This window comes from Dryas octopetala, chromosome 1 (genome assembly GCF_963921425.1).
Source record: "Dryas octopetala chromosome 1, drDryOcto1.1, whole genome shotgun sequence".
NCBI lineage: Eukaryota > Viridiplantae > Streptophyta > Magnoliopsida > Rosales > Rosaceae > Dryas > Dryas octopetala.
The window spans coordinates 11,256,013-11,275,054 of record NC_141366.1 but is presented as its reverse complement, the minus strand read 5'-3'; the positions used below and the strand labels follow the sequence as shown (position 1 = coordinate 11,275,054).

The 19,042-nt window shown below is 32.8% G+C and overlaps 1 protein-coding gene and 1 pseudogene across 1 annotated transcript; one reads left to right on the top strand and one right to left on the bottom strand.

Annotated features, from left to right (window-relative positions):
- Nucleotides 1–3,356: 3,356 nt before the first annotated feature.
- LOC147297806 (protein FAR1-RELATED SEQUENCE 5-like) lies at nucleotides 3,357–6,060 on the bottom strand (annotated as a pseudogene).
- Nucleotides 6,061–15,134: 9,074 nt separating this feature from the next.
- LOC147297805 (gibberellin 2-beta-dioxygenase 1-like) lies at nucleotides 15,135–17,009 on the top strand. Its single transcript, XM_086239073.1, has 3 exons — nucleotides 15,135–15,746; nucleotides 15,832–16,186; nucleotides 16,547–17,009. The coding sequence occupies exons 1-3, from the start codon at nucleotides 15,346–15,348 to the stop codon at nucleotides 16,796–16,798; spliced, it is 1,008 nt and encodes a 335-aa protein (XP_086095199.1). The 5' UTR covers nucleotides 15,135–15,345; the 3' UTR covers nucleotides 16,799–17,009.
- Nucleotides 17,010–19,042: the final 2,033 nt, after the last annotated feature.

Sequence of the window (19,042 nt, the reverse complement as noted above, 5' to 3'; positions counted from 1 at the left end):
ATATTTATTTTTTATTTTTTTATAATTTTTAAGGTAAAGACACGTTTTTTCCCTTCAAAATTATTTTTTTTACCAAAAATCCTTAAATGAGCCAAATAGAAAGTTTGAGATTTTTAATTGCATCAAAGTGAATGTCACATCCTCAATTGTGATAATGAGTATAGTTTGAGTCATTTTACTAAAATTATTCCTAAATTAAATGGCTTTACATCACCATTCACTAGTACTGTACCTAACCTAGGATCAAACAAATTCGAATTTTCATTGGCACCCAGAAAATAAAAAATGAATTATGATTATTGAGGAAGAGTAATACTGAGCCATCAATTATTATCTCAAATTTTTAGGTCTTAATTATATGAGAATTTGTTATTTGTTTATGTATTAGCCTACTCAGAATATTATTTATTTAAAAAACTAACATATTATGTGTCATATCAATTATCGATTAAAGTTATAATAATTATTATTATTATTAGTATCTCTAATATTATAAGTTTAAGATAGCGAGAGACCACTCAGAGCTAGCCTAACTCTTGCCTGAGAGGATTAGGCATCATTTAAAATGTGTTGGATAAGACCTTGCAATGATTATTAACTGACTATTCCAATTTCCAAGCAGCACAAGTCTATGCATTCAAATATATAATAGTGATACTTTTCATATGCATACTTTTCATATCATCAGCTCACGCGGCAATCCACTGCCTTTTGACCAGTATGGTATGTTTTGTGTCATTGTCAAGACACAAGAGCAGTACATCTCTCTCTTTCACATCTTGACTAATATAGTGTAGAATCTTGCATTCAAATATTGACATACTTTCTGAGTTATATATGAGTAAACGAATATGCTTTAATCTAACAATGCTTTTGTGAAGATAGGAAATTTTAACATGCAGACACCGACATATGTGATGTGGATGCATTTTTAATTTTTAATTTGACGAATGCAATTTTTGTATTATTAAGATATAGATTTTTAGTCATTAGACCTATGTATAATGTGCAGTGTGTTTGTATCAAAAATGATCACTCGCTTATCATTGAGCGGAAAATTTCACCCTACCTAACCATTTAGCAACTATAGAGTGGAGAATTCAATTAATGGATCGTCCATCTCTTAGGTCTCTTCTTAAGGGTTTAAGGGTCATCTTTGTAAAAAATTAGTCAAATGAGTAATTATTTAGTCATTCAAATTGTGCAGATAAATACAGTCCGTCAAATAAAAGGATAAATGATCTTGATAGTAATATACTGGCTAAATATTTTTCGATTTAGCTGATATTTTATAAGGATGATATTTAAATGATGTCCTAAAATATGAACGATTCTGATTATTAAAATTTGTTACTGAGTGGTTAAACGAATGAAAAATTCTTCGCTTTATAATGAATGAGTGATCATTACTAGTGTGCACTCTAGTTGATTTATATGAAAGATATGTATATCCCACACTTTATATTGAGAAATGATGATGACAATGCACATGTATGCATGCTTATGGAACAAGATCCATTCGCTGAAAAGAAGTTGGAGATGACTAATTACAATCCCACTCTTTCATAAATCATGCTCTGCTTTGAAACAACTCGGACATGACCAAATACTAATCTACATATATCCAACTGTCAATTTCACTGCCATTCTTTTGTTGTTGCATGTCTCTTCTCTGTTTGTGATTTTAAGTAAATCTCGAGGGGATCGAGGGAGTGGCCAAGTGGGCGAATTAATTCTCAATATAGGAGTCAGAGGATGTTCATATCATAAAATCCTGCATTGACAATTTAAAGTTTTGCATAACAGTATAAATTTTTTATTTTTTCTACTTATTATCAATTAATATTGAATTAAAAACAATTGAATTAGTTAACTAGAAATAATGAACTCCCTATAGCTTTAAAAATTCTTTATTTTGTGTAATTAAGCTGTTTTGTCACTTTAAAATGCTGCTCTAATAGCACATATTCCATTTTTAAAGATGGAGGAACTGAAGTTAAAATATTAAGAATCCAAGAATAGTTTATTTGTTTTATTTTTTTAGTTGTATTTGGGAGAATGTAATTACAGTTAGTATTCTTTGCTTCGGTTTTGTAAAAGTCTATTAAAGATCACGACCACAAAAAAGTTATCACTTCTATTCATTATCTTGTATTAATCTTTTAAATAAAAAATAAATGGGAAGTGGAATTATTAATTTTATATTTAATTATTGAACAACCGTGCCGGCGTGCCCTCCTTTTGACCATAATTAGGAACCTGTGAACTTTTCTAAGTTTTCTACCTAAAAACATATTCTCAATCTCTTTCTTTGTCAACTGTATTTCACGAGAAAAGTACACAACGTGGCTTGAAAATAGCTCATAGATTTCACACCCATTAAGGTCCAAGCCTTCCATGAGTCTTGAGTCTTGACCAGAGAGAAATTAGTGACCCCCAAAGGGCCCAAACCATTTTGGATCGTTTATTTGAAGAATCTTGTTTTAGTTTCAATATTTGGTAGGATATTTATGTATTATATATGCATGCCCACAGACAATATTTGTCAGTTGGCCCTATACTTTTTGTTAAGACTTTTATGTCTCCATTATGGTCTTCATGAGAGCGGATTCCTTACCAGGCTTTTTGGTACCAGACTGGTAAGTGGTAGCCAACTTTGTATCTTAGCCCTTCAATCAATCTAATGGTTTCATAATGCACAATAGGAGTAATGATGTCCATATTTATTCTTATCCAAATAAAATAATATTTTATTTTTTATCTAATTCTTTAAACAAAATTTTTTTTTTTTGTGTTCCTTAAACAATGTGAACACATACTAATTGGCTTCCAGCGTTTGACAAAAAAAAAATATTGGCTTCCCACTTATTTAGCTCTGGAGCTTCTTCCAGACTTCCACTTCACAAACATTCACTCCATTAGACTATGATTGCTTCTAGTGCCTTTCATTCGGTCTTCAACTCCCCTCCTATTTTTAAACTCTAAATTAATTCAATCATTTATTGCTGGGTTGCACAACAATTTGTCCTATCTAATTTTTGCCTAATTAATCTTCATGTTCTTCTATTAGCCCTTTATAATCATCACATTTCTCTCTCTTGTTCACCTTGTGTTTGTACAAAAATAGAGACTAAAAAGAAAAAACATCAACAAAGTAAAATGATCACAAAATTTGATGAGAGTTGCTATGAATAGATATTAAGGTTGCTGCTACAGAGATGCTCTGCACATTGCACTCTAATTTTTCAAAGTATATAGTCCCTAAACTATGTCTCCACCACAGAAAGAGAACATCAGTGGCATCTTTGCCGTTAGGCTTTTCTCTTCAACTTTTAAATCTGAATTCTAGTATCCTTTCAAATGTGATATGAACTTGAAGGTGTTGGTCCTTCATCGTGATATGCAAGGGCAAATGTGGTGGGGTTAGTTTGAAGTAACGCTTGAAAGGTAGTACATTGAGGTTCTTCATATGCCATCCATGACATTGAATTAAGCATGCTATCCTGCAACTATAACAAACCAATAATAATCCATTATCAACATCAAGGATACACATATACATAATAAATTCATAAGCACTCACCAAATTTGCAGGGTACATTGTTGGTAGACATTGGCTAGTTCCACCCATCATTGTAGGAATCTATATGCCCAATAAACTTAAGTATAACATATTAATTAATAGGATAAATTTTTAAGATAATATAAACTTTACCTGAGAAGATTTAGAAGGTAATGGAGGAGCAGCAATATAATTTTCTGTTGCACTTGCTTCCTTATAATTTTGTGATTCCTGTATAGCATAATGAACATAGTTAGATTCAATTGTAAAAATCTCCATGTCATTATATATTATTCAATTGTAAATAACTTTTACCTTTGACAAAAGAGAGCTTGATGTTCGTTTCTTCTTTGCTAAAGCTTTCTCCAAAACACTTTTAAATCGTCTTCTTCTTCGAGAAGTCTCTCTTTTCTTTAATCCTTTTGCTTGGACAACATTTACATTATCCGGGCAATGAGCACTATAACCATTAGCACAATCTATATTAGTAATGGGAGTAGGGTCTTCATTCTTATCTTGCACTTGACCATCAATTTTTAAACTTAGCATGTCTTCAATCATTTTGCTCAAATTTTTTGCATAGTCAAGGGCCAAACTATAAGCATCTTCATTTTCTGAAGCCCTAGATGATATCCTTGTAAATGTGTGGCACAAAGACCTATATCGGGAAGTCTGTTGCAAGTTAGCATCGGCTTGAATGTCCCTCCCATGCATGTCTTGTACACTTTGGGCTCTTGCTTTTTGTGTCCACCTTTTAAGAATATATTGACTAGGAATCTCTAGCATGTCCATGGCTTCCCGAAGGACTTTAATGGTGTGGTTGCACAAAATACCTTTCATCTCAAATAATCTACAGCTGCAAGATATGTTGTTTGAATCTTTTTTCCTCCTTACTTGTCTTTCTCTAAAGTCACCATAAGGTGCAACAACTGTATACACAATATTTTCATCATTATCATCAATTTTTTTTATTCGTAAATCAATAGAGTCCCCATACTGCTGTTGGAAATCCTCAAATATTGTTTTGGTATAAATATTACCTGCTTGTCTTACCATCATAGCAGGAACTCTCACCTGTGCATTTTTACAACACAACTCATACTCAGCTTGAGACTCTTTATACCTTTTTCCATTAAGCACCCTGTCAAAATGCATGAAAAATTGTAGCACATCATGGTTTGAGTTCAAATACTTTTTTAATGTAGAATTAAAACTCTCACTCAGTTGGGTGGTTTTTGCTCCTGCTGACCATGCCCACTTTACATATGCCATAGCCCATTTTTCCCTCAACTTATAGATGCTTTCCAACCATTGGTTATGACGCACTTTATAGTATTCAAGCATTGCATCCCAAGCAGCTAGAAATTCATCCTCATCTTCTTATTCATCCATAAACTTTGACATAATGCTCTTAACCACATTGGGTCCCTTGAACAATAAATTTAAATGCTTTATGGCATTATGCTTTATGGCATTATGCTTTATATGCCATGTGCAAAGCCTATGGTATGTGCCTGGCATAACAATTGCAAGAGCTTTCGCCATTGCAGGATTCCCATATGTGAAAATGGTTTTTGGAGCCTTCTTGGACATTGCCTTAAAAAATGTTTCAAATAGCCAAATAAATGAATCGGCACATTCATCATACATCAATGCTGCCCCAAAAACTGCAATCTCTCGATGATGATTAAATCCTACAAACACACCAAATGGGCGACCTGCTTCATTGGTATTGTAAGTTGTATCAAATGAAACAAAATCACCAAAATGACCATAGTCAATTATCATTCTAGCATCTGCCCAAAATATATTAGTTATTTGTTCTTCATTGTCCAATTGTATAGCATAATAAAATGAGGGATTTTCTAGTGTATGATTTTGAAAATATTTCAACAAGCTGTCAGCTTCACCATATGCCATTTTTTTTGGCCTCTTAGATCGAAGATAGTTCTTTTGATCTATTTTTGTATATCCAAGAGATTCCCTTCCTCCAACTTGTCTTCCCATCAACTCATATGTAGAACTAGGCAATATCCCAGATTCTTCTGCTAAATCTATTTGAATAGCTTGTGAGTCATGTATTTCCCTGTGAGATGGAAGCATATATGTACACACTCTGGTTTCACAAGTGGATGGTTGTGTTGTTCCACAAAACTATGTATAAAATACTTACCATTATATCTATTCAACTTGATAACCATTTGAGCACCACACCCTGTCCTTGTCTCTGCTCTTGAATTTTTAATGATCTGATTTTGCTTAGCTTTAGGTCGAAAACCCTCCTTCCAACAAAGATAAACTCTTGAAGTGATTTCACCTGTTCTTCTATTTTTGTTTTGGTTGTCTTTTCTAATGGAAAACCCCATTTTCCTCCCATATTCATTATAAAAATTGTAGGCCATTTCTTCATAATCAAACTCCATACCACATCTTGGTTTACAAGTTAAATCACCCAAATCATCTTTATCATTGATGTCTGTAGCTGTTGAATTACTCATTTTCAACTCTGCAATATACCAAGTCTAAGAGCAGAGCAAGTAATAAGCATTCAAAAAAAAAAAAAAAAAACCCCAAAAGACGAAAACATAAATCAAAATATGAATTTTTGGAGACAAATTGAAAAACTAAGACATACCTTGATAATGAAGTAAATGTTTGTGAAGTGAAAGTCTGGAAGAAGCTCCAGAGCTAAACAAGCGGGAAGCCAATATTTTTTTTTTTGTCAAACGCGGGACCCTTGAAATATTAACACATATTCTTTCAACACTTCACTGGACATTGACACATCGCCGACACTCATTCAACATCTCATTTAACGTGACTAGCTACTTTTCTTTGTCCAACATTTTCTTTGACTTCTACGGTTCTACCTAAAAAAAGTTACCATACAAAAAAGAAACAGTAAGATTTTAGTTATTGAAATGCATTTGATTCACTTGAGGGTATTGGAGTACTTGAGATTGCGAATCTCTTAATTAATAGAATAGATTTTATCGGATATTTAATAAGAAAACATTTACGTTTTATATAAATTCATGTCGTCATATTTTTTTTATATTACATTTTAATGTTTTTTTTTTTTAATTTACTGTATCAGCCTGTTTGTTTCGTACTGTTACCGCAGATGTTTGTGGACCAAAAGCCTGTCAAGTTCTGCAATTTAATTTAATTTATATATCTATATCACCTGAGTCATCAAATATTCATTTAAGATAATTTCACAGTATCAAATTAAAAATGTGATTTTGTGTTTCATGAGCCTGTATTCATGCACATATATGTATGTACGATCATTTCCTCTTGGTAATGAATAAAGTTGTAATCACATCAATTATTCAATGTTCGCGAAAGTTTGGTGATATTTATAAGGTAGGGCAGAGCCTATGATGAAGGGATCTCGAGACTCAAGGATGGAGATGTGATTTGACTCTAGAAAGTTGAAAGAGAAACGTGAGCAAATAATTGTAGTACTTTGTGTGAAAGATGTGATGGCATTCAAATTCCTTATGTCATTTTCCATCTTTAAATTGTAATGGTTTATAGGGATAAAAAGGTTTTTGAGGTCTGTTCATTTTTAGGCTCTAAAAGCTCATCCATATAACATAAGTCAGAGGTGAATCTCCATCTCCATCTCCATCTCCTTCATGATCATATGGGTCACATCAAAATTGAAGCAAATCATGCCACGCTCATGATGAACTGTTGAGCAAGGAATTGTTTTGTGGCTACTACAGAAAGCCCTTTGGACCCTCCTTCCCCACCCCCCTCTCTCCCTTCCCCAAAAAAAAGAAAATCTAGATCAACAAGTCGGCCATTTGTTATGGTAGGGACACACACAGAGTACATTCGCGAACTATAGCATCATTCATTGAATCTGTGTTCAAATAAATTGATGAAAATAAAAAGAATCTACTATGATTAATGTGTACATAAAACTTTCTTATTAGTTATCTTGTACGTCTATCATTGAAGGAGAAGGTGTATTAGTTATTTTACTATGTTTAATGTGTACAAAAATTATGTTAGAAGAGCCACTTTTTTTGGGAGATAGAAAGACTCGCTTAAAAGGTTTAATTTGATAAACAAGTGATGAACAATATATATATGCATGTAAATGTTGATCTAGTTAAACAATGAAATGAATTCAACCTTTAAATACAATATCTCTCACTTTGTTCCTCAAATTAAATCTCTTAGATAAACACAACTGAGAAATATGAGATTTGGATTCTCTATTTGTTTTGTTTTTGCTTGTTTCAATTATAACGGCTTAATATAAATCTAAAAATTCATGTAACTTTATTCACACTAAATACGAATTTATTTTATATTTTACTTTATACTCTTAGATAATAAATACATTATTAAAATTAAAAATCAAGTAAAAATTAATATAAAAAAAAAACAAGTAGGGATCTGAATTCAAATATATAATATCTGTCAAGGAGACTAAAACGTAGCTAGTTGTAAAAATGTAAAACTTGGGACTATTAAGGTAGAATAGGAGCATATATAATTTTATATATAATGTTCCAAAAAGTTGAGCTACAAACATATATAAGTTATTTTGTTTATTAGGCTTTATTAAAGTACATAATATATTTTCCCGTTACTATGAATATTCGAACCCAAAACTTCTGAGGAGAAATGTAAGTTCCTAACCACTCTAGGTCTTAACCTTAAATAAATAAATAAGGAAATCCTAGTGGGACACATTCCATTAATGATATGATAAGAGTACCCCCCGGCGCTTACCCAAAAAAAACAAATGATATGATAAGAAGCATGGGAAGAGAATAGGAGAGTAATCAAATCAAAGCGTGTCCCTTCGGTTTTTGACAGGATACTATGAATATGAATATCATGTGAGAGAGCAAAAAATGAAACCGCGCAATGCTATTTAAATTTAAAATTTGTTGCAATGTAAAGTTTTGTTAAAAACTTTAAATTTATATTTAAAATATAATACGTAAATGCATACATACATGATTCATTTTTAAGTGGCATTTTCACTTCTTAGACATATTTTGTTGGTCGTTACTTCATTTGAGTTTTATTATTTGCTGCTTAATATTATAGCACATTGAAACAAATTTGTAAAGAACAACACGAGAGCGTCTTTTAAATTTGAGTGGCATGTGTAAAAACGAGATGAATGAGTGAATGAATAGGATGAGTTGATGACAAGGCAAGGAGGAAAGTGGTGGCGTTAGGTTAGCCAGGCAAAGCTGGCGAGGAAGGAGGAAAGTAGTGCGTGGGAGGGTGAGGTGGCGATGGCTAAACCAACCTGGCGTCGACCCACAAGTCATAACATAGCTACTTATATAGTGCGTGGGTGGGTGAGGTGGCGATGGCTAAGCCAACCTGGCGTCGACCGATAGGTGATAACCTAGCTACTAATAGGAGTAGACTTTAGTACGACCGACAGAATCACCAAAAAAAGAAAACAAGAGCTACGAATATTAGGAGGCCACGTCATGCGATAGGGAGGGACTTATGGGCCCTGCTGTTTATCTCGCAAGCTAGCACGCCCATTTCAGCCTCTCACAGCCGTCTATTTCACTCCAGGCTGCGCTTCAAACACGTCTGTGTATGCATGTACGTATGTGGCCTTCTCTCTAGCTTCTGTCTCAAAACTCCAACTTTGCAACCTGTGGGCCTATATATTCCCAACAGCAACTAGCAAGGATATATCGTCTTTCTCTCTCTCTCTCTCTCTCTCTCTCTTCCATGCGTGTACACCACTTCAAAGTGATACACAATCATATCAATAACTTACCATAATGGCCGGAGAGATACATCAATGCATGCATATTACAAGTATATCAAACAATTATTAGCTAAAAGAAAAATCCTCTTATGCAATATCCACCGATTGAATTTAATAAAGTAAGAAGTTGTTTGTATTATTACAATCCAACACATGTAAATGGATAACTATAAATTATTTCATAAGTTTTGTAGTGCGTGATTCACCGGTTAATGGTTTACAATCATCCACGTTGTAATGAGTAAAACTCTTTTATGAGATCCTTGCATGAGTATTTCAAAGTACGAAGTAATTATGTCATTACAGTCGTGTGTACATATGTGAATAATTATAGACCGTTAATTAATTATTATATATAGTTCTGTAATACACAATTCACCAATTTATGGTTCACAATTTTTCAAGTTGTACCTAGCAAAACTTCTTTATGCAATCTATGCGCCCATTGCGTGTTTAATTTGAAGTACAAAGTAATTTGGGTTATATATTAAAACTTTACAATATTGTAAATCAACCATGTGAATACTTAATTAATTATGTCCAGAAAAAGAAACTGTCTATATACTAAGTCATAAAAGGGAAAACCAACTCTCACAGGACTGCTTTATTTTCTGACAATTTTGGCAACCAATTGCTTGCCAATCTTTCATAGATGAAAACAGAATGTCAATGCTGAAGTAGCTCATTCTAAGTTTATCAATATATTCTAATTCCATCAATGTTTATCTTGAATCAAATATGCTTTTTAAAATAGCTCATTCTGTTAGTCTTATAAGTTAAATGTGAATAGATAGCAAGTATAATAATAGCCGCTTGATAGTATCAAATATTAATATATGTCATTGTGACTATTATGAGACATTTTTATTTAGATTATGGATATATTAAGAATTTGTGATTGGGAGGTTATTATTATATATTATTTTTCTTTTTATAAAAAAAAATTATGCTAATATGCTTATATGCATTTTTTTTTTTGTCATTTTAGTTTTGGTCATGATGTAATTAAACTTTTTTTTTTTATTTAAAATAGTAAGACCGACGAGTAATACCATGTTTATAGATCAATTCTAATGTCTTGGTCATCATTGACCAATGAGTAATATTATCTATGGCCTTATCTAAAGCTTTTCCCACCCAATGTGAGACTATTATGAGCATCTTCTACACACCCAAACAAAAAAACGTTAGACTATTGCTATGAGATTATAATTGTTAGGTAAACATAGTAGTACTTGTCGGTCTACCCATGACCAAAATAAATAAAATCATTTTATGATATTATACATTTTTAAAAATGTATAATATCATAAAATGATTTTATATTTTGGGCTATAGCTATAACAGAAAATGGTGTGAGAATAGAGAAATTATTATGTATAATCAATATATTGATACGTGGTATATCCAGTTTATGTGTTATAATATGAGTGAATGTTATTAATACTATACTCTACTAATATAAACGCATCATCTAATAATACCCCTATACGTTGGATTAGTTATACCACATAACGGTATATTAGTTATACCCTATAATTTTTGGTGAGAATGAGTATGTTTTGGGAGTTGAAGTCTATCATAACTGTTTGTGATGGCCATCTTTTTCAATCCAATCCTTCTAACCTTTTTGGGATAGTCACTCTGCCGTATCCTTGAAAGTTGATACCAAGTTCAAAGATCTCTCTTAAAAACATATCTTGGAAAATTCTAATGTGTAAACATCCTATGTGATGCCGACGTAGTTTTCAATCTAATGGGTTCATTTTTTATTTTTTATTCTTTTATATCTAGAGTATAAATTTTGGGCCAATAAATCTAGATTCACATAGTGTAGTGTCCACACTGTAAATCTAGTCATAATTAAACATGCATGTTCTTCAATCCAATCCACTTCACCTTTTTGGATTAATATTTTATACACTCACGATCATATGGAGTTTTAAACTCAAAATTGGGACCGATTGAGAGTATATATATATATAGCCATTAAACATTTGAAATTATTTTATACAATAGGAGAATATATAGCACCATGCCACCATCAATGTCTTGGGTCCCCCTTCCTAGTAAATTAATGGCATGCCATAAATTATAAACATAATATTTGTTCATGATGTGACATGCCACATGATTTACTATGTGTATCACTGCATATTCATCTTATATATTTAATGAGCCTGTCTTATAATGGGGGTTCATATATAGCTTTAGTAGAAGATCACTTAATTTCACACAATCATGCCAATGGTACCGTAGGTAGCAATCTACACGGCATGCTACATTATGGTGGTGTCTTATATATTTATAGGATGGAGGATGTGACATCGATGAGCTACATGATCTCCTGATAATTAAGGAAAAAGAAAACTACTTAACGTTAACACATTATAGTTTGGCAATTTATTGCTAGATTGTAGCCTTACTTGTTTTTAAATCACCTATATATACGTACCTACTTAGGTGGGGATTACTTGATACCTACTCTTGAAAGGGTAGGTGTGGTTACCACTTACCAGTAAGGATATATGCCTTTTCTTTTTTATTGCCAATTAGGATATATGCCTGAACCACTACCTATATATATAGTCCTCTAATTCTTCTTTTCTATTAAAAAAAAATTGTTTGACATGGTAGTGTCTTATCTATTATACAAATTTGAGTCAAACTTTGAATCTCACTTGTTTTTAACAAGTTAGGTACTAATACAACCTATATATTGACACATTATTGAACAAACAAAATCTATAAATTTAGTAACTCTAGTATTATTCAAATGAGTGATTATATTCCCACCCATTTGTCTCATTTTCCTACCAACCTTATTTTTATACCCCATGCCATATTAAATTTTGAAAAATATAATACGGATGTAAAAATATAATATGGGGCTCATATCAAGTGACTAAAGATGAGAACAATAATTAAGAAATTTCATCAAACTATTATTGTTCACGCTATTTTTTGAAATTTAATAGGGGTGTAAAAATAAGTTGCATGGAAAAATATGATAAATGGGTGGAAATATAAGCATCCTATTCAAATATTAAAGTAATAGTAATTGTTCATTGAGAGAAACTATATAATGCATTTGAAGTTGGGAACAAAATTTAAGAAGAAAAATAGATGGAAACCTAAGAAGATTTAGTGGATGAAAACCATGATGGGGGAAAGTTCAAGATATTGGACCCAAGAGACTTAGAATTCATCAATATTCCTAAAAAAAATTTAATTATCGGATATCTTGATTATGTTGATGCCTAGAAGATTTGGATAATGGTCCATCAGAGTTAGGTGATGAAAATTTTGATCATAACCTAATTAATAAATTAGATATTTGATTAATTTCTGAAGGTTGGAATACACTAGTATAGATATATGTTTAAGAATATTGATTGCTATCTCATTAAATTTTTCACTAAACATGGATTTTTCTCTCACTAATAATGTTTTCGATAAACACTTGAAATTGTGACTATTTAATCAATGGTCAAATGGTTTCTGATTTTTCTAATTTTTTGCAAGGATGATCCTTCAATGGAGACCAAAAAACAGATGGTTCCGATTATAAAAATACTCTATGGAGTGAGTCGCATAAGGAATCCCTTAAATAAGCTTATTTAATAAATTCCTTAACAAAAGGGCCATGACATCATATATATTATATTCGATTAGGTGCAGACGAGTGAACTGAAAGAATTAGAGCATCCAACCCAAAATCAATTGGCAATAGGTGAAGTGGCCCAAGACTTATAAGCACATATGCTAAGCTCTAGTTTTCCGATGTGGGACATTGCTTCACATTACTCTCAACACGCTCCCGCACGTGTGGCGATATTTTGAGCCTTACACTTGAACAAATTGTATTGGGTGACGTGGGAGCACGTGTGGCCGTTGGGCCTTACACGCGAATAACCAAGCTCTGATACCATGATAGAATTAGAGCATCCAACCTAAAACCAATTAGCAATGGGTGGAGAGGCCCAAAACTTAAAAGCACATATGCTAAGCTCTAGTTTTTCGATGTGGGACATTGCTCCACATTACTCTCAACACGAACGTGCCACCGAGCATTTAGCAGCATATTTTTTATAATAGTCGAGCTCTATCGAGCGCTCAACACTAAGTGCGAATTTGCGAACGTCCGCACTTGAACGGGCCTCTATATATATATATTCTTTAACTAACAAGGAGACTTGAACACAGATTCTACCCCTTTCTACTCTATCCAATGCTACTTGAGCTACAACGTACTTATAGGTTTTAGGCTTTTAGCATCCTATATGTTACCAACTATCATTATTAAATTAGGGCGGATCCGCGGAGCTAGTATAATTATAAGATACTGATTTTCAGAGTGAGATTGTAAGAAGAACCAAAAAAAAAATAAAGGAAAAAAATTAGAGGATAAATATTCAATGAATCTAGCTAGCTAGCGGAGGTGGCCATTTCCTTTGATTTAATTTAAGGCTTTTTTACTCAAATACCACCTGAACTATAATGGGTGTGCTCAAATACCACCCAAACTTTTTTTCTTGCCAATTTACCACCTGAACTTTCACATATTGGCCAATTTACCACCTACCGTCATTTTAGTTAAATTTTCTGTTTATTTCAAGGGTATTTTCGTCATTTATATAAAAAAAGTATTTTAAATATTAAAAAAAAATCTAATTAAACCCCCTAAAAAAAAAGGGTATTTCCATTTTCTATTTTTTTAGTTTTTAATTTTTTTTCTAATTATATTTTAAAAAAAGTTTTTTAAATAATAATATTTTTTTATTGTATTCAAGGGCAAAATGGGAAGTTTGGGAAATTTTTTGATGATTTAACAGAAAAATAGATGTTAGGTGGCAAATTAGCACATATTAATAATTCCAGGTGGTAAATTGGCAAGAAAAAAAGTTTGGGTGGTATTTGAGCACACCCCTTGTAGTTCAGGTGCTATTTGGGTAAAAAAGCCTTAATTTAACTCTGGCCGGTGATCATTTTCAGTGGAACAAATAGCCATTACTCATTATGTTTAGATCCCTTGGGGAGGTGATGACTGGACTGGTTTTTATCAAGTATTATGTCCACACCATTTAAAAGCTTAGGCAGTAAAATAACAGTTAAGTCATATTTTATTCTTCCAAACTCATAAAGTTTCTATTATAAATATAGTTATACAGTTTTATTAAATGAACACTCAAACTTCAAAATCATATGTGGAGCGAGCTAATAATTTGAGTAATTGAGCATCATAGTGACCTAGTCAGAAATTTTTTTCGTGGGACAAAAACATGACATTCCTACTTTAATTTTTTTTTTAAAAAAAAAAAACTATTTCATCGAGCACCTTTTATATACTTTTTAAAAATATAACTTGATGAACAAAAATTGTTGCGGCAATTTAATAGGAAAATTCCTATTACTTGGTGGACTTTTTATAGAGTCATCAGTGAAATGCTATTATCATACACACCATTTATGGTTCGATTCTTATCCATTTTATTTTGCGCAAATTTAAAGAATATATATATAGAATTATAATTTTAGTAGTAAAGCACTTACGTACTCCATGTTCACGTCAAGAGGTGGATATTTATCCTCCGCTTCTTGCAAATAAAAATAATAATTCAGTGATATATATAATATATTCAATTAAAAAGAGTCACTTATATATTATTTATTTTATATATATATATTTCTTTTTCTTCTAGAGTGTTTATTGAATGAACATTCCAAGTCGTTTCTGAGTGTTCCCCCTATAAATAGCCAAGAAGCTTATACCACTTCGCTCAAACTCAAAGTGCCCCTCCCTCCACTGAAGCCATATCAATTATCAACTTTCTTCATATTAACAATTCCATCATCCATCATCCATCAACTAACTAATATTCAATTCAATTCCATCATCTCCACGATTCTCATCTTCAATTCCTTCTCTCTCGCTCTCTCGCTCTGATACACACATAGCCACATACAACAGGTATACATAAACACACACACAAGAGCAACAACATCTACAACAATGGTGTTCGCGTCTAAACCAGCTACTGAGCACTTGTCTTACACCAGAAGCTGCAAACATTCCAAGCTATTTTCTGGGATTCCTCTGATAGACCTCTCCAAACCAGACTCCAAACAGCTCATTGTCAAGGCCTGTGAGGAGTATGGTTTCTTCAAGATCATCAACCATGGTGTCCCAATGGATTTCATTTCCAGATTGGAATCTGAAGCTATCAAATTCTTCTCCTTGCCGCATTCAGAGAAGGAAAAGGCAGGGCCTCCCAATCCATTGGGATATGGTAGCAAACATATTGGGAAAAATGGTGATGTGGGTTGGGTGGAGTACCTTCTTCTAACAACCAATACAGAATCCATTTCTCATAGATTTCAATCTGTTTTTGGAACAAACCCAGAAGAGTTTTGGTATGTTATTCAAGCGGAATCAAACAGAACTTGAATTCAATCACAAATTTTGTTTTTAAATTTGTTTATATTTTTTATATTGCAGTTCTGCTTTGAATGATTATATATCAGCTGTGAAGAGAATGGCTTGTGAGATTCTTGAACTGATGGCTGAAGGATTGAAGATTCAACCAAGGGATGTGTTCAGCAAGCTTTTGATGGATGAACAGAGTGACTCCTTTTTCAGACTGAATCACTACCCACCATGCCCAGAGCTTCAAGGTGGTTTGAGCAGTCCCACAAATGTGATTGGATTTGGAGAGCACACAGACCCACAAATCATCTCTGTGCTAAGATCCAACAACACCTCTGGCCTCCAAATTTCTTTGAGAGATGGGAGTTGGATTTCAGTCCCACCTGACCAGAACTCCTTCTTCATCAATGTTGGTGACTCTTTACAGGTACTGCTTCTGTTCTAATAAGTTCATTCACCTCTTTGTTTTTTGTTTAATAACAAAATTTTAATTTTTAATGTGTTTACTGTTTACTGTAGAGAAAGATTCCAATTTGTTTCTCTGTCAATTCCCTATTACCATGGATAAAGATGTGAATCTAAATATATGGGTCAGAACAGTTGACTGTTTAGACTTTAGATAAACACCACATCCTTGTGTGTTTTTTTTTGGCTACTTAATGATTGGTTTTTAGCTGTACAAGCTATTTTCACATCACAATGCTATCTAAAAGTAAAAATGTAACCCTGGATTTGTTTTTAAATTATCTACTAATGGGGTTTGTTGGGTCTGTGGGTGGATTTGCAGGTTTTGACAAATGGGAGGTTCCAAAGTGTGAGGCACAGGGTTTTAGCAAATGGATTGAAATCAAGAGTTTCAATGATTTATTTTGGGGGACCACCCTTGAGTGAGAAAATAGCTCCCTTGCCTTCTGTCATGAAAGGAGAAGAGGAAAGCATGTACAAAGAGTTCACATGGTTTGAGTACAAAAACTCTGCTTACAACTCAAGATTGGCTGACAATAGGCTTGGACACTTTGAGAGAATTGCAGCCTCCTAAAAATCTCAGCAGATAGTCCTTACTTCTTAGGATATGGGGTCTTTAATTTCAATACTCAGAAATCATAATAGGTTAAGATAATCATAATTCAGTTCGTCAAAAGAAATTCCCATTGATGGAATACTATGTGTATACTGTGTGTTCTGTTTCTCTTGTTTTTCCCCTGTTTCATATTGTGTTAGCACTTAAATGTAGTTATGTTTCTTGTTTTTTTTTTTGGCCACTAACTATGTTTCTTGTTAGTAATACACAACGATTTAATTACACTTACACCCCCTGAAATTTATCGTCTTTTTACATACACCCCCTAAAGTTTCAATAATTACACATACACCTCTGAAGTTTTAAAACTGTTACATATAACCCTCTATAGTGAGACGAAAATGATGAGAAATTATGCAAAAAAACATGCTAAGGGATTAAATAGCCTAATAAGATTATTCAAGGTGTAAGGTCCAATCTAAATACAAATATTTTCTTTTTTATTTATTTATTTATTTTCTTTTGTAGGGGTTATATGCAACAGTTTTAAAACCTCAGGGGGTGTATGTGTAATTATTAAAACCCTAGAGGGTGTATGTGAAAAGACAATAAACTTCAGAAAGTGTAAGTGTAATTAACTCAATACACAACTTGATCATCTCTTTTTTTTTTTTTTTTTTTTGTGAGAAGAATTTTGGAAATATCATTGGGGATTTGAAACCGACTGAATCTATGCAAATAGGTGGATTGCTGATCACAAAGTGTCCCCACAGGATATTTGTTCATCTTCATCTCTACCACAATTAATGTCTATCATTATAAAGCTTTTAATGATGTAAACAGAATTATTGTACTCTTCAAGCCATTTCGTACAAGTTAATTGTCTTACTCCTTCCTTCCCTCCCTCCCTCTCTTTAATCATAGTATTCTGGTGCCCACAAATTCTGGGCTAATTATTTATTGGTCTAATCGGATATGGTTTCTACTTTGGATAACTAACAAATAGTCAATACATTCCTCATTCCACACATTAAGCTTGTCATGGACACAATTATAACGTTTTTTTAGGGCTATTATTTGAACACCCTTCTTTCTTGTACTACACGCTCCTTTCTCGCCTCGCCTCACCTCACCTCACCTCACATCCTTTTTTCTTTTTAATTTATTCAATTTCTTAATACACATCTCTAAAATTTTTAAAATATCCTCATTACACAATAAAAAATAAAAAAACCCAAACCTAGCACAATCACCGACCCCACCCCCAGCCGCCATTGACAGTGGCAGCGAGGAGTTGGGGTCAGGGTGGGTTTGGGACTTGGGGTAGGTTGTCATTTGAGTTTGGGTTAAAGGTGTAAGTTTACTACATAAAAGAGAGGAGTGTTTAATGAAAGGAAAATGAGTGTTTATATAGCAATTTCTTTATTAATTAAATTATCGTTCATAAGATTCAAATTCAGAACCTACTCCAACAAAAAGAAACTTGATGTCATCTACTAGACCAAATGATCATTGAGGGCATAATTAGAACTTAGGAAGATATATTCTTAATTTGGGCACATAGAGAAAATTCTATAGTTGATATGTGGTTTTTGTTGTCTATATTTTGTGTTTATTGGGCCTCTTGTATTGGGTGTGCTGTGTTTTCTTTTTGGGCTTTTTTGATTTTGTTTGTAATTTGTGTTTGGATGAAACCTATTAGGTGTGGATATTGAAACTGAACCATGTACTCTGTTAGTCACATTTAAAGAGTACAAAGCCTATTTCAATTCAAACGTAGCTTATGGGCCTTCTATTATACTTTTTCCTTTGATCCAATAAATTATTATTGTTCCAAGTCGAGCACCTTAAGAATATTACATTTGTTATATACTGTATACAGTTATACAGATATGTTATGAATATATATACTCACTAGTCACTTCTTTATCCGGTGCGCAAAGAGTTAATTATACTTACACTATATGAGATTTATTGTTTTTTCACATACATCTTATGGGGTTTCAATAATTACACATACACCCCTTGAGATTTCAAAACTGTTGCATATAACCTCCTATAGTGAGACGAAAAATTATGAGAAATTATGCAAAAAGGCATTCTAAGGGGTGAAATGACTTAATAAGATTACTCAAGATATAAGGTCCAACCACAATACAAATTTTTTTTGTTTATTTATTTTTTTCTCTTATAGGGGGTTACATGCAATAGTTTTGAAACCTCAGGAGGTGCATGTGTAATTTTTGAAACCCTAAGAGGTAT